General features: G+C 40.7%; 1 protein-coding gene across 4 annotated transcripts in view; it reads left to right on the top strand.

Moving 5' to 3' along the window:
• Window positions 1-37: 37 nt before the first annotated feature.
• Window positions 38-13,456, top strand: part of tmcc3 (transmembrane and coiled-coil domain family 3) — a 60,250-nt gene continuing 46,831 nt past the window's right edge. The window contains exons 1-3 of one of the 4 annotated variants that reach the window (XM_061914169.1): window positions 38-193; window positions 288-314; window positions 695-794. Coding sequence is in view for 3 of the 4 variants with exons in the window: in XM_061914166.1 (XP_061770150.1) it covers window positions 7,964-8,011 (48 nt within the window). In the remaining variant the exon portion in view is untranslated. Of the gene's footprint in view, window positions 194-287; window positions 315-694; window positions 795-7,693; window positions 8,012-13,456 lie in introns of those variants that run through there. The other 3 variants (XM_061914166.1, XM_061914167.1, XM_061914170.1) reach the window with 3 other exon arrangements.

A 13,456-nucleotide genomic window follows, 5' to 3' on the forward strand; every position in this document is an offset into this window, starting at 1 on the left:
AGGTGAGCTTCCGCATCCTCCTCACAGCTGTGGGGAGTATTTTGGTGACCTTGTTTGAGGTGTATGCTGCGTGTTAATCGCTGCAGGATTATCCACAGCAAAGTTGCAGCGTGCGGCGTTTCGTGTTGCTAAAGCTTCCCTGCGGCTGAGTGGACAGGAAGTACATCGTTGTGGCTCTCGTCCAACAGCTAAGGTTTGCCTTTTATGTTTTACTGCAATACTTGTGCAGAAAATATGCATTTGTGGACATTGAAAAAAACTGATTTTAGCTTAATATTTTATTACAGTGAGGGCCAAATTTAAGGACTTTCAAGGTTGGTTTGAAGCTTTTTCAAATATTCATAGCAACATACTGATTTAAAAGATATGTAATGTAGCCACACTTTTAACCAACAATATTTAAAAAACATTGCCCTTAATAGATGGGCCGGTATAGCTTGTTTGGTAGAGCGGCCGTGCCAGCAACTTGAGGGTTGCAGGTTCGATCCTCTGTTCCGCCATCTTAGTCACTGCCGTTGTGTCCTTGGGCAAGACACTTTACCCACACTGGTTTAAATGTAAAAATTCGATATTGGGTTTCACTATGTAAAGTGCTTTGAGTCACTAGAGAAAATGTGCTATGTAAATATAATTCACTTCAATTGTTTACAAATATTTCTGTTTCATTTTTCACTTACGCAGATGTTTTCATTAGTTGACAGATGAGGAGGCTCACTCTGAAGTCACTGTGTCCTGTAGGGGACAGTTTGGAAGAAGAAGAAGAAGAATAGAAAGGAGCGAGAAGACGCCAGAGTGTAAGTGTCATTACTATTTTTGACCAAAGGGGGGTGCTGTGTCCTCACATTTGTATCATCTGGAGCAGGAGTCTGCAACCCAAAATGTTGAAAGGGCCATATTGGACCACAAATACAAAAAAGTAATCTGCCTGGAGCTGCAAAAAATAAGTATTTTATATATATATATATATATATATATATATATATATATATATATATATATATATATATATATATATATATATGTATATATATATATATATATATATATATATATATATATATATATATATATATATATATATATATATATATATATATATGTATATGTATATATATATGTATATATATATATATATATATATATATATATATATATATGTATATATACATATGTGTGTGTGTGTGTAAATATATATATATGTGTGTGTATACATATATATATATTAATGTGTGTGTATGTATACATATATATATATATATATATATATATATATATATATATATATGTATGTCTATGTGTGTGTATGTATATATATATATGTATGTGTGTGTGTATGTATATATATATATATGTGTGTGTGTGTGTGTATATATATATATATATGTATATGTGTGTATGTATATATGTGTGTGTGTATGTATGTATATATATGTGTGTATGTATATATATATATATATGTGTGTGTGTGTGTGTATGTATATATATATATGTGTGTGTATGTATATATATATATATGTGTGTATATATATGTGTATGTATATATGTATGTGTATATATATATGTATATATAAAGTGTTATAATGAAGACAACACATGATGTACGTGGATAATTAGCTATATTAGCCTACTATCAAAATGTCCTCATAAGTGTTATAATGAAGCCAGCACATGATGTAAGTGTCTATATTAGACAACTATCAAAATGACTGCAAAAGTCTTATAAGTGTGACGTTAATCAGTTTATGGCCGTGGTAGGAGTGGCATAAATCACGTCTTTCTGTGGCAGCGTCGGAGAAAGTTGTACATGTAAACAAACTGTTGAGTGACAGTCCACACAACGGTTAGTTCAAGGGCCGCTGAAGTTAGTGGGACAAAGCGGCGCTCGTCAAAAAAGCCATTATTGGGTACGGCGTGGCGAAGTTGGTCGTAATCTGAGGGTTACTGGTTCAATCCCCACCTTCTACCATCCTAGTCACGTCCGTTGTGTCCTTGAGCAAGACACTTCACCCTTGCTCCTGATGGGTTCCTGGTGAGCGCCTTGCATGGCAGCTCCCACCATCAGTGTGTGAATGTGCGAATGTGGAAATGCTGTCAAAGCGCTTTGGGCTCCTTAAAAAGGGGTAGAAAAGCGCTATACAAGTACAACCCATTTACAATCAGTGAAGTATGAACACAAACATATTAAACAGTGGTAGTTCTAACAACTAAGAATGTTTATGTCGTGTTTTTCCTCCTGCAGAAACCATATTACAACAAAAAACATATTTTTCACCCCATTTTTTTTTTCCATTTCCATACATTTTTAAAAAGCTCCATGGAGCCACCAGGGCGACGCTAAAGAGCCGCATGTGGCTCGAGAGCTGCGGGTTGCTGACCCCCGATCTAGTCTTCAATGTTTTCCAGTCCACGGACCCCCAAAACTGATGGAGAATTGGAGCGGGCACCACTTACTTACATATCTTGTACACAATTGGGTTTTAAATGAAACTAAAGATACCTTTTTAATTCAAATAGTACCAGCTATTAGCTTGATAATAGCTAGATCTCTTAAATGCTAAGATTATTATATTACAACTTATTTATACAAGTTTTTATTTCTCACCTGCAATGTACAGTGAGTAATTATAATCCAAAGACATTTAAACGTGTGGAAAAAATTGCTGGTGGAATACAAAAACACATTAAAATTAAAGCTGCAAGCAGCAATGGATGGAACCGAGTATATATGGAAGTGGCTGAGGAGAGAGAAGTCTGGGCTTCCCAGATATAAGTTAGAACAACACACTACTTTGTATTATATTGTAGTTTTTACCTTCCATAACGTGACTACTGACAGATATAAGTTAGAACTATACACTACTTTGTATTATATTGTAGTTTTTACCTTCCATAACGTGACTACTGACAGATATAAGTTAGAAAAACCCGATGCTAACCGCCCACTGAAAATACATGGGTACGGCTAGTAGCTACTACTAGCAAACAGATGGACCTACCAACTCGGCGCCTAAAAAGTGCAGATGGCCTTAAAACGCCACAACAGTCAGGCAACATATGTAAGTACCCAAAATAAAGACTCGACATACTAAGAAATTCAATCGGAGGAGAAACATAGGAGGAAACGGGATTAAAACCCAATGCGAACCGCCCATTGAAAATACATGGGTACGGCTAGTAGCTACAATTAGCAAACAGATAGACTTACCAACTCGGCGTAATAACTTAACATCGACACACTCTCTCATCGTGACTCTGCCCTGATGGTCGGCACCTATAAGTTTACAATTAGTTGTAAAATGTTGGACGGTTGTTTTTATGATATGCAGGCAAACGTCAACTTAAAAACATACCGGCTTAGCTACGGCACCTGGCAACCATCTTGGTATAGACGATCACAGTCCCTCCCTCACGAATGTTGGTGCATGCGCACCAGCAGCAGACGGTACGGGAAAAAAACGCGCTCAGAGGAGATAATGTTTGAAAAAATGTGACCGGTTTTTACAAAACTTTTGTTTTGAAGGGGGAATTGCAAACTTCCTGTTTAGTTTTGCTTGGGCTTTTCAATATATGAAATGTAGGTCTAAGTGAGACCTACATAGAGGTTTTTGTTTCATGTCTCTATGACATTCCTACTGATAGTTACAGGCAGTTTTGTCTGTGTTTTCTTCCTAGGTGCAGTTTTGTCTGTGTTTTATTCCTAGGGTGCGCTAGAGCGCAATTTTGAGTTTTGGGGTTAGTTTTTTTGATTAGATCGCAATATTCGCCACTCCTGATGTGTGTGTCTAGTTTGGTGAGTTTTAAAGCACGTCAAGGCGGTCAAATTACAGCTCAAAGAGGCAAAGGTGAGTGTTTTTACAAAACTTTTGTTTTGAAGGGGGAATTGCAAACTTCCTGTTGATTTTTGCTGAAGGATGTCAGTGTATGAAATCTAGGTCTAAGTGAGACCTACATAGAGGTTTTTGTTTCATGTCGCTACGACATTCCAACTGGAAGTTACAGGCAGTTTTGTCTGTGTTTTCTTCCTAGGAGCAGTATTGTCTGTTTTAGTCCTAGGGGGCACTAGAGCGCAATTTTGAGTTTTGGGGTTAGGTTTTTTGAATAAATCGCAATGTTCGCCAGTCCTGATGTGTGTGTCCAGTTTGGTGAGTTTTGAAGCATGTTAAGGGGGTCAAATTACAGCTCAAAGCTGCGGAATAATAATAAAGAAAGAATAAAACGCTAGAAATTCAATAGGGTCCTCTGTTCCGAAGGGACATTCGGTCCCTAAAAAGTCTCATAACCCCTCGCCCCCGACAGTACCTCTGCAGACGTCCTAGGGCTCAAGGACCCCCAGCGGAAGACCTCTGAACTAGATAACTGCTGAGTCAGACTACAAAACGCTATTGATTTATTAACATTGGTGCATCTCCCAAGAGTATATTGCATGGATGTCATTAGCTGATTCGTCCCTTGCAAAACAGTGCTCCTTTAAAAAATAAAGTGTGATGGGGGCACGGACCCAAAGTGATGTCAAGTCCAGGCCTCTTCCTCATCCTCGTCGTCCCCGCTGCCAACTGACATCTCTCATTTTAAGTGCACCCAACAGAGCGTCGCCGTGTCTTCCATCGCTTCGCTTCAGCATCACTGTCTCGCCGCGCACGCTCCAGCAGAGCACTGCTGGTGTCAGGTCTTGCACCGCAGTTTGAGCTTTTCAACTTTAATGGGTCACAGTCGCTGCCTTGGGTCTTGTTTTTTGTTTATTTATTTTTTTACCTGCCCTCCCACCCCAAGCACTGCGCTGTAAAAATACCCACCATGCCCCATTTCTGTCCACTTCCTGTGTGTGTTGACGCATACACAATGAGGCCCCCCACTTTGCCCAGTCCTGAAGCAAGACCAACTTTTAATGATGATACTTAAAGTTTATATAATTAAATACAAAACCCAAAACCAGTGAAGTTGTCACGTTGTGTAAATGGTAAATAAAAAGAGAATACAATGATTTGCAAATCATTTTCAACTTATTTTCAATTGAATAGACTGCAAAGACAAGATACTTAACATTCGAACTGGTAAACATTATTTTTGGCAAATATTAGTTGATTTGGAATTTTATTTTAAAAAAGCTGGCACAAGTGGCAAAAAAGACTGAGAAATGCTTATCGAACACTTCTTTGGAACATCCCACAGGTGAACAGGCTAATTGGGAACAGGTGGGTTCCATGATTGGGTGTAAAAGCAGCTTCCATGAAATGCTCAGTTGTTCACAAACAAGGAGGGTGTCGAGGGTCACCGCTTTGTCAACAAATGTGTGAGCAAATTGTTTAAGAACAACATTTCTCAACCAGCTATAGCAAGGAATTTAGGGATTTCACCATCTACGCTCCATATTATCATCAAAAGGTTTAAAGAATCTAGAGAAATCATTGCAGCTAAGCGGCATCCTCATGACATTTGATCCCTCTGGCGGTACCGCATCAAAAAGTAACATCAGTGTGTAAAGGATATCACCACATGGGCTCAGGAACACTTAGGAAAACCACTGTTAGTAACTACAGTTGGTTGCTACATCTGTAAGTGCAAGTTAAAACTCTACTATGCAAAGCCAAAGCCAATTATCAGCAACACCCAGAAACGCTGTCGGCTTCGCTGGGCCGGAGCTCATCTAAGATGGACTGATGCAAAGTGGAAAAGTGTTCTGTGGTCTGACGAGTCCATCCATCCATCCATCCATTTCTACCGCTTATTCCCTTTCGGGGTCACGGGGGGCTCTGGCGCCTATCTCAGCTACAATCGGGCGGAAAGCGGGGTACACCCTGGACAAGTCGCCACCTCATCGCAGGGCCAACACAGATAGACAGACAACATTCACACTCACGTTCACACACTAGGGCCAATTTAGTGTTGCCAATCAACCTATCCCCAGGTGCATGTCTTTGGAAGTGGGAGGAAGCCGGAGTACCCGGAGGGAACCCACGCATTCACGGGGAGAACATGCAAACTCCACACAGAAAGATCCCGAGCCTGGATTTGAACCCAGGACTGCAGGACCTTCGTATTGTGAGGCAGACGCACTAACCCCTCTGCCACCGTGAAGCCCGGTCTGACGAGTCCACATTTCAAATTGTTTTTGGAAACTGTGGACGTTGTGTCCTCCGGACCAAAGAGGTAAGGAACTACCGGTATCCGGAATGTTCTAGGCGCAAAGTGTAAAAGCCAGCATGTGTGATGATATGGGGGTGCATTAGTGCCCAAGGCATGGGTAACTTACACATTTGTAAAGGCACCATTAATGCTGAAAGGTACATACAGGTTTGGAGCAACATATTTTGCAATCCAAGCAACGTTATCATGGACGCCCCTGCTTATTTCAGCAACACAATGCCAAGCCACATTCTGCACGTGTTACAACAGCGTGGCTTCGTAGCAAAAGAGTACAGGTACTAGACTGGCCTGCCTGTACTCCAGACCTGTCTCCCATTGAAAATGTGTGGTGCATTATGAAGCCTAAAATACCACAACGTAGACCCCGCACTTTTGAACAACTTAAGCTGTACACCAAACAAGAATAATAATCAATTTGTGTGGCCCCTAAAAGGCTGGAAATAATATGTGTAAAGTACCTTATCTTTTCTTAATAAATGTGCCCATGTGGTGATATCCTTTAGACACTGATGTCACTTTTTGATGCAGTACCGCCTGAGGGATCAAAGGTCACAAGTATTCAATCTTGGTTTTTGGCCTTGCCGCTTACGTGCAGTGATTTCTCCAGATTCTCTGAACCTTTTGATGATATTACGGAGCGTAGATGGTGAAATCCCTAAATTCCTTGCAATAGCTGGTTGAGAAATTTTGTCCTTAAACCTGTTGGAAAATTTGCTCAAGCATTTGTTTACTAATTGGTGACCCCCGTCTTTGTTTGTGAACGACTGAACACTTCATGGAAGCTGCTTTTATACCTAATCAGGGCACCCACCTGTTCCCAATTAGCACCGTTGTGAAGTGAAGTGAATTATATTTATATAGCGCTTTTCTCTAGTGACTCAAAGCGCTTTACATAGTGAAACCCAATATCTAAGTTACATTTAAACCAGTGTGGGTGGCACTGGGAGCAGGTGGGTAAAGTGTCTTGCCCAAGGACACAACGGCAGTGACTAGGATGGCGGAAGCGGAAATCCAACCTGCAACCCTCAAGTTGCTTGCACGGCAAGTATGCCGCCCCCCGTTCACCTGTGGGTTGTTCCATATAAGTGTTTGATGAGCATTCCTCAACTTTCTCAGTCTTTTTTGCCACTTGTGCCAGCTTTTTTGAAACACGTGGCAGGCATCAAATTCCAAATGAGCTAACATTTGCAAAAAAATAACCAGTTCGGACGTTAAATATCTTGTCCTTGCAGTCTATTCAGTTGAATGTAAGTTGAAAAGGATTTGCGAATCATTGTATTCTCTTTTTATTTTATTTTTTGAATTATTTTTTTAATTAAAGTATGTGTGATTCCTGCTCATACTCTAGTGGATCACTATCAATATCAGACAATATTCAAGGCTCCAATGTCGGTATTGTATCATAAGTGAAAAAGTTTTATCGGGACACCTATAACACACACACACACACACACACACACACACACACACACACACACACACACACACACACACACACACACACACACACACACACACACACACACAGTAGCTCCCTCCCAGAAGATTTCTTCCTTAACTCAAAGTGATCATCCCTCCCGAATCCAACCCCCTTCTTGTCTCCATCAATCCTCGGTCCGGAGTGGCGGTCGCCGTGGTGACGCGGGGCCTACGGGGATCAGAAAAACATTTAGTCCGGAGCCTTATACGGCGGCGCGGCTATAAAGACTGGCGCGCACGACTGACCGAAGGACTCCAGTGAGCGCGGGAAGGTGCTGCCACAGGAAGCGGCGCATTTCACAATAAGAGCGTCACGCAGGAGAGAGAGAGGGGCCCCTTGATGAGGAAAAACGCCGGTTTGTTGCCGCTCATCTACGTCACCGAGGTAGTCGATATGTTTCTGAGCTCTCGTGGGCCCGTTGTTGTTGTGACCTTTCACCTTTTGCCTGAGGCCGGAAAAATAGAAGTGTGTTGTTACCCAGAAGTTGTTGTGTGTGTCGGAACAAGCTGTGTCAGGCAAGTTTCACCACGTTTTTGCGACCTTGTTGTTGTGTGTGTGTGTGTGTGTAATGCTGCAGGAATGTGCAGGCGCACCTTACTCCTTGTTCATTTGTGTTGCTATCAGTTGTGTGGTTTGTAGGGTGCACTTTGGAGTGAGAGAAGCAGCATAAGTGTGTTGTTGTGTTGGCGCCGCACGAGCAAGGAAGTACTGTTAAAAAAAACAGCATTGTTGTGTAACTGTAATGGGCCGTTTCCTGTTTTCCTGCGGAGACCTCCGCACCCACCAACGAGGAAGACGCTAATGTTTCTTCTTCTTCTTGTCGTCCTTCCAACATGTGCTGCCTGCTGACAACGGTAGCCATTAGCGCTAATCAAGGCCGACGACAAACAGTGCTGCTGCCCCACCCACATGCTAATTGATGACGCCGATGAGCCCCAGAAAGTCATAATTGCGGGAGCCGCTTCCTGTAATTGTCCAGGCTCCGTCTTCATTACGCACGCCGTGGACATTTTGTCACCGTTGAGACTGGACAGAAAAAGATAAAACCACGTTTGTATGTTGAGGCTAAGCTAGCAGTTTTGTACTCGGGCCTCAAATTTTTAATTTTTCAATGTCAAGGCAAGTGTTGCCTTAAAGCAGGGGTGTCAAACTCAAATACAGAGTGGGCCAAAATTCTAAACTGGACAAAGCCGCGGGCCAAAGTTGAACAACTTAACATTTTAATAGGGACCCAAACAAGTTTTGCATTGAATATTGAACAAGCAAGGCTTATATAACTTTATAATGACTGGCAAAATAGAGTTTTTTCGGTAGCGGGGGTGTATATTGTAGCGTCCCGGAAGAGTTAGTGCTGCAAGGGGTTCCGGGTATTTGTTCAGTTGTGTTTATGTTGTGTTACGGTGTGGATGTTCTCCCGAAATGTGTTTGTCATTCTTGTTTGGTGTGGGTTCACAGTGTGGTGTAACAGTGTTAAAGTTGTTTATACGGCCACCCTCAGTGTGACCTGTATGCCTGTTGACCAAATATGCCTTGCATTAACTTGTGCGTGTGTAGAAGCCGCATATATTACGTGACTGGGCCGGCACGCTGTTTGTATGGAGGAAAAGCGGATGTGACGACAGCTTGTAGAGGATGCTAAAAGCAGTACCTTTAAGGCACGCCCCCAATATTGTTGTCCGGGTGGAAATTCGGGAGAGTGGTTGCCCCGGGAGATTAAAGGATGGTTCATATTTTAGGACACCAAGCCAGAAGTTACTTTCTTTCCAGGCAGGGGCTCCAAAGCATTCACACACACACACATATATATATATATATATATATATATATATATATATATATATATATATATATATATATATATATATATATATATATATATATATATACAGTGGGGCAAAAAAGTGTTTAGTCAGCCAGCGATTGTGCAAGTTCTCCCACTTAAAATGATGACGGAGGTCTGTAATTTTCATCATAGGTACACTTCAACTGTGAGAGACAGAATGTGAAACAAAAATCCAGGAATTCACATTGTAGGAATTTTAAAGAATTTATTTGTAAATTATGGTGGAAAATAAGTATTTGGTCAACCATTCAAAGCTCTCACTGATGGAAGGAGGTTTTGGCTGAAAATTTCACGATACATGGCCCCATTCATTCTTTCCTTAAGACGGATCAATCGTCCTGTCTTCTTAGCAGAAAAACAGCCCCAAAGCATGATGTTTCCACCCCCATGCTTCACAGTAGGTATGGTGTTCTTGGGATGCAACTCAGTATTCTTCTTCCTCCAAACACGACGAGTTGAGTTTATACCAAAATGGATACATGGATGATAAAGCAGAGGATTGGGAGAACGTCATGTGGTCAAATGAAACCAAAAGAGAACTTTTTGGTATAAACTCAACTCGTTGTGTTTGGAGGAAGAAGAATACTGAGTTGCATCCCAAGAACACCATACCTACTCTCAAGCATGAGGGTGGAAACGTCATGCTTTGGGGCTGTTTTTATGCTAAGGCAGGGGTGTCAAACTCAAATACAGAGTGGGCCAAAATTTAAAACTGAACGAAGCCGCGGGCCGAGGTTGAACAAATGAATCCTTTAATAGGGACCCAAACAAGTTTTGCATTGAATATTGACCAACCAAGGCTTATATAACTTTATAGTGACCTGCAAAATCAAGTTTTAAATAATAATAATAAAAAAATATCAATGGTATATCAAATAAAATAAAAATACAAATTGAATGCCTCTTTTCGGCGGCGGGTTTGAGTTGGGTCGGGGTTTGGTGGTAGCGGGGGTGTATATTGTAGCGTCCCGGAAGAGTTAGTGATGCAAGGGGTTTTGGGTATTTGTTTGGTTGCGTTTATGTTGTGTTACGGTGCGGATGTTCTCCCGAAATGTGTTTGTCATTCTTGTTTGCTGTGGGTTCACAGTGTGGCGTATATCTGTAACAATGTTAAAGTTGTTTATACGGCCACCCTCAGTGTGACCTGTATGGCTGTCGACCAAGTATGCCTTGCATACATGTGTGTGTATGAGCCGCATATATTTTGTGAGTGGGTCGTGACGCTGTTTGTATAGAGGAAAAGCGGATGTGGCGACATGTAGAGAACGCAAAAGGCAGTGCTTTTATGGCCCGCCCCCAATATTATTGTCCGGGTGGAAATCGGGCACCAGGTCGCCCGTAAGGACCAGATGAGTAGCCCGCTGGCCTGTTCTAAAAATAGCTGAAACAGCAGCACTTACCAGTGAGCTGCCTCTATTTTTTAAATTGTATTTATTTACTAGCAAGCTGGTCTCGCTTTGCTCAACATTTTTAATTCTAAGAGAGACAAAACTCAAAAAGAATTTGAAAATCCAAGGAAATATTTTAAAAACTTTTTTTTTTTTTTTACTTTGCTTCTTATAACTTTCAGAAAGACAATTTTAGAGACAAAATACAACCTTAAAACTGATTTTAGGATTTTCAAACACATATGCCTTTTTACGTTTTAAATTCCTTCCACTTCTTTCCTGACAATTTAAATCAATGTTCAAGTAAAACAATTTTTTTATTGTAAAGAATAATAAACAATTTTTATATTTAATTCTTCATTTTAGCTTCTGTTTTTTCAACGAAGAATATTTGTGAAATATTTCTTCAAACTTATGATTAAAATTAAAAACAAAAAATGGTCTTTGTTAGAAATATAGCTTGGTCCAATTTGTTATATATTCTAACAAAGTGCAGAGTGGATTTTAACCTATTTAAAACATGTCATCAAAATTCTAAAATTAAACTTAATCAGGAAAAATTACTAATGATGTTCCATAAATTTATTTTTTTTATTTTTTCAAAAAGATTTAAATTAGCTGGTTTTTCTCTTCTTTTTTTCGGTTGAATTTTAAAGAATCGAAATATATTTATAAATATTATATTGTGAGAAATCATTAACATTATCAGTGTTTCCACAAAGATAAATATCATTAATTATTAACAATAACATAGAGTTAAAGGTAAATTGGGCAAATTGGCTTTTTCTGGCAATTTATTTAAGTGTGTATCAAACTGGTAGCCCTTCGCATTAATCAGTACCCAAGAAGTAGCTCTTGCTTTCAAAAAGGTTGGTGACCCCTGCTGTATTGGGACGGACCCATTAAGAGTTTGAGCAGAAATATGTTGTATAGCATGGGTGTCAAACTCTGGCCCGCCATGTAGTTTCATTTGGCCCTTGAGTTAATATCAAATTAAGATTAGAGCTGGCCGGTAATATTCAGCGGCGGTGCCTCTGTAACACCGCATTCACCGCTGATACTCGTACTAGCTAACACCCACGATTTTCCCGGGACACTCCCGAAGTTCAGTGCTCGCTCCCAATCAAAAGGGACTGGGTTCAAATCCCAGTCAGATAAATCGGTAACTAGGAAAGCTTTTATATCATAGTTTACTGAGACAGGTTCTCAATTAAAAATTTCATTTGGGCCCGAAATTTCCCTTTAAGAAGACCAAGGATGGCTGAGTGGTCCAAACAGGTATCTCCCAATCAAAGAGGACTGGGTTCAAATCCTAGTCAGGTTGATCGGTAACTAGGAAAAATCCAGTGGGAGGAGTTAAAGTTCACCCGGACAACAATATTGGGGGTGTGTCTTGAAGGCACTGCCTTTAGCGTCCTCTACAGCCTACCGTCACGTCCGCTTTTCCGCCATACAAACAACGTGCCAGCACAGTTACATAATACATGCGGCTTTAACACACACAAGTGAATGCAAGGCATACTTGGTCAACAGCCATACAGGTCACACTGAGGTTGGCCGTATAAACAACTTTAACACCGGGACGGCGTGGCGCAGTGGGAAAGTGGCCGTGCGCAACTCGAGGGTCCCTGGTTCAAATCCCACCTGAGCAAGACACTTCACCCTTGCTCCTGATGGGTGCTGGTTGGCGCCTTGCATGGCAGCTCCCTCCATCAGTGTGTGAATGTGTGTGTAAATGGGTACATGTGGAAGTAGTGTCAAAGCGCTTTGAATACCTTGAAGGTAGAAAAGCTCTATACAAGTACAACCCATTTATTTAATCCATTAAATATGCGCCACACTGTGAACCCACACCAAACAAGAATGACAAACACATTTTGGGAGAACATCCGCACCGCAACATAATAAATACCCAGAACTCCTTGCAGCACTAACTCTTCCAGGACGCTACAATATACACCCCCGCTACCACTGTACTCCAACCCCCCTTGCTTGTTCAATATTCAATGCAAAACTTGTTTGGCTCCCTATTAAAAGGTTAATTTGTTCAACCTTGGCCCGCGGCTTTGTTCAGTTTTAAATTTTGGCCCACTCTGTATTTGAGTTTATAGGTATTAACTACACACAATAACACATTAATATTGTGCTGTGTCACATGAATGGTTTTTCAAGTAATACCTTTGTGACATGAAAAAAACCTTGTGTTTACTTTTTGATATTAAAATAAAACTCAAAGCAGTTTGCCTAATGATGATGAAGTCTAATAAACAAGTTTTGTTCTCCTCTTGGTCCACTACAACAGTTTTGGCCAACAAAAATAGAGAAGTGACACCTCTCAAATCAAATATGCAATCCTCACATCCTGCGTTCAGTTGGATGACATGACAAAACATTTGAGCTAGTATTCGTCACACCTACGGTTCATGTTTTGTTTTGGTCATGCTATGTTTAGTTTTTTGGACATTTAGTTTTGTTTTGCATTTCCTTGTTTGTCTTACCATGCCAACTGATTTAGTTTTCTGTCATGTCTGATCATGAGTTTTGTATGGCCATATTACCCTGAGCATCCCCAATCTTATCTTTTTCTCAAAGCTAAGCAGT

Source organism: Nerophis ophidion, linkage group LG10, assembly GCF_033978795.1.
Source record: "Nerophis ophidion isolate RoL-2023_Sa linkage group LG10, RoL_Noph_v1.0, whole genome shotgun sequence".
Classification (NCBI taxonomy): domain Eukaryota; kingdom Metazoa; phylum Chordata; class Actinopteri; order Syngnathiformes; family Syngnathidae; genus Nerophis; species Nerophis ophidion.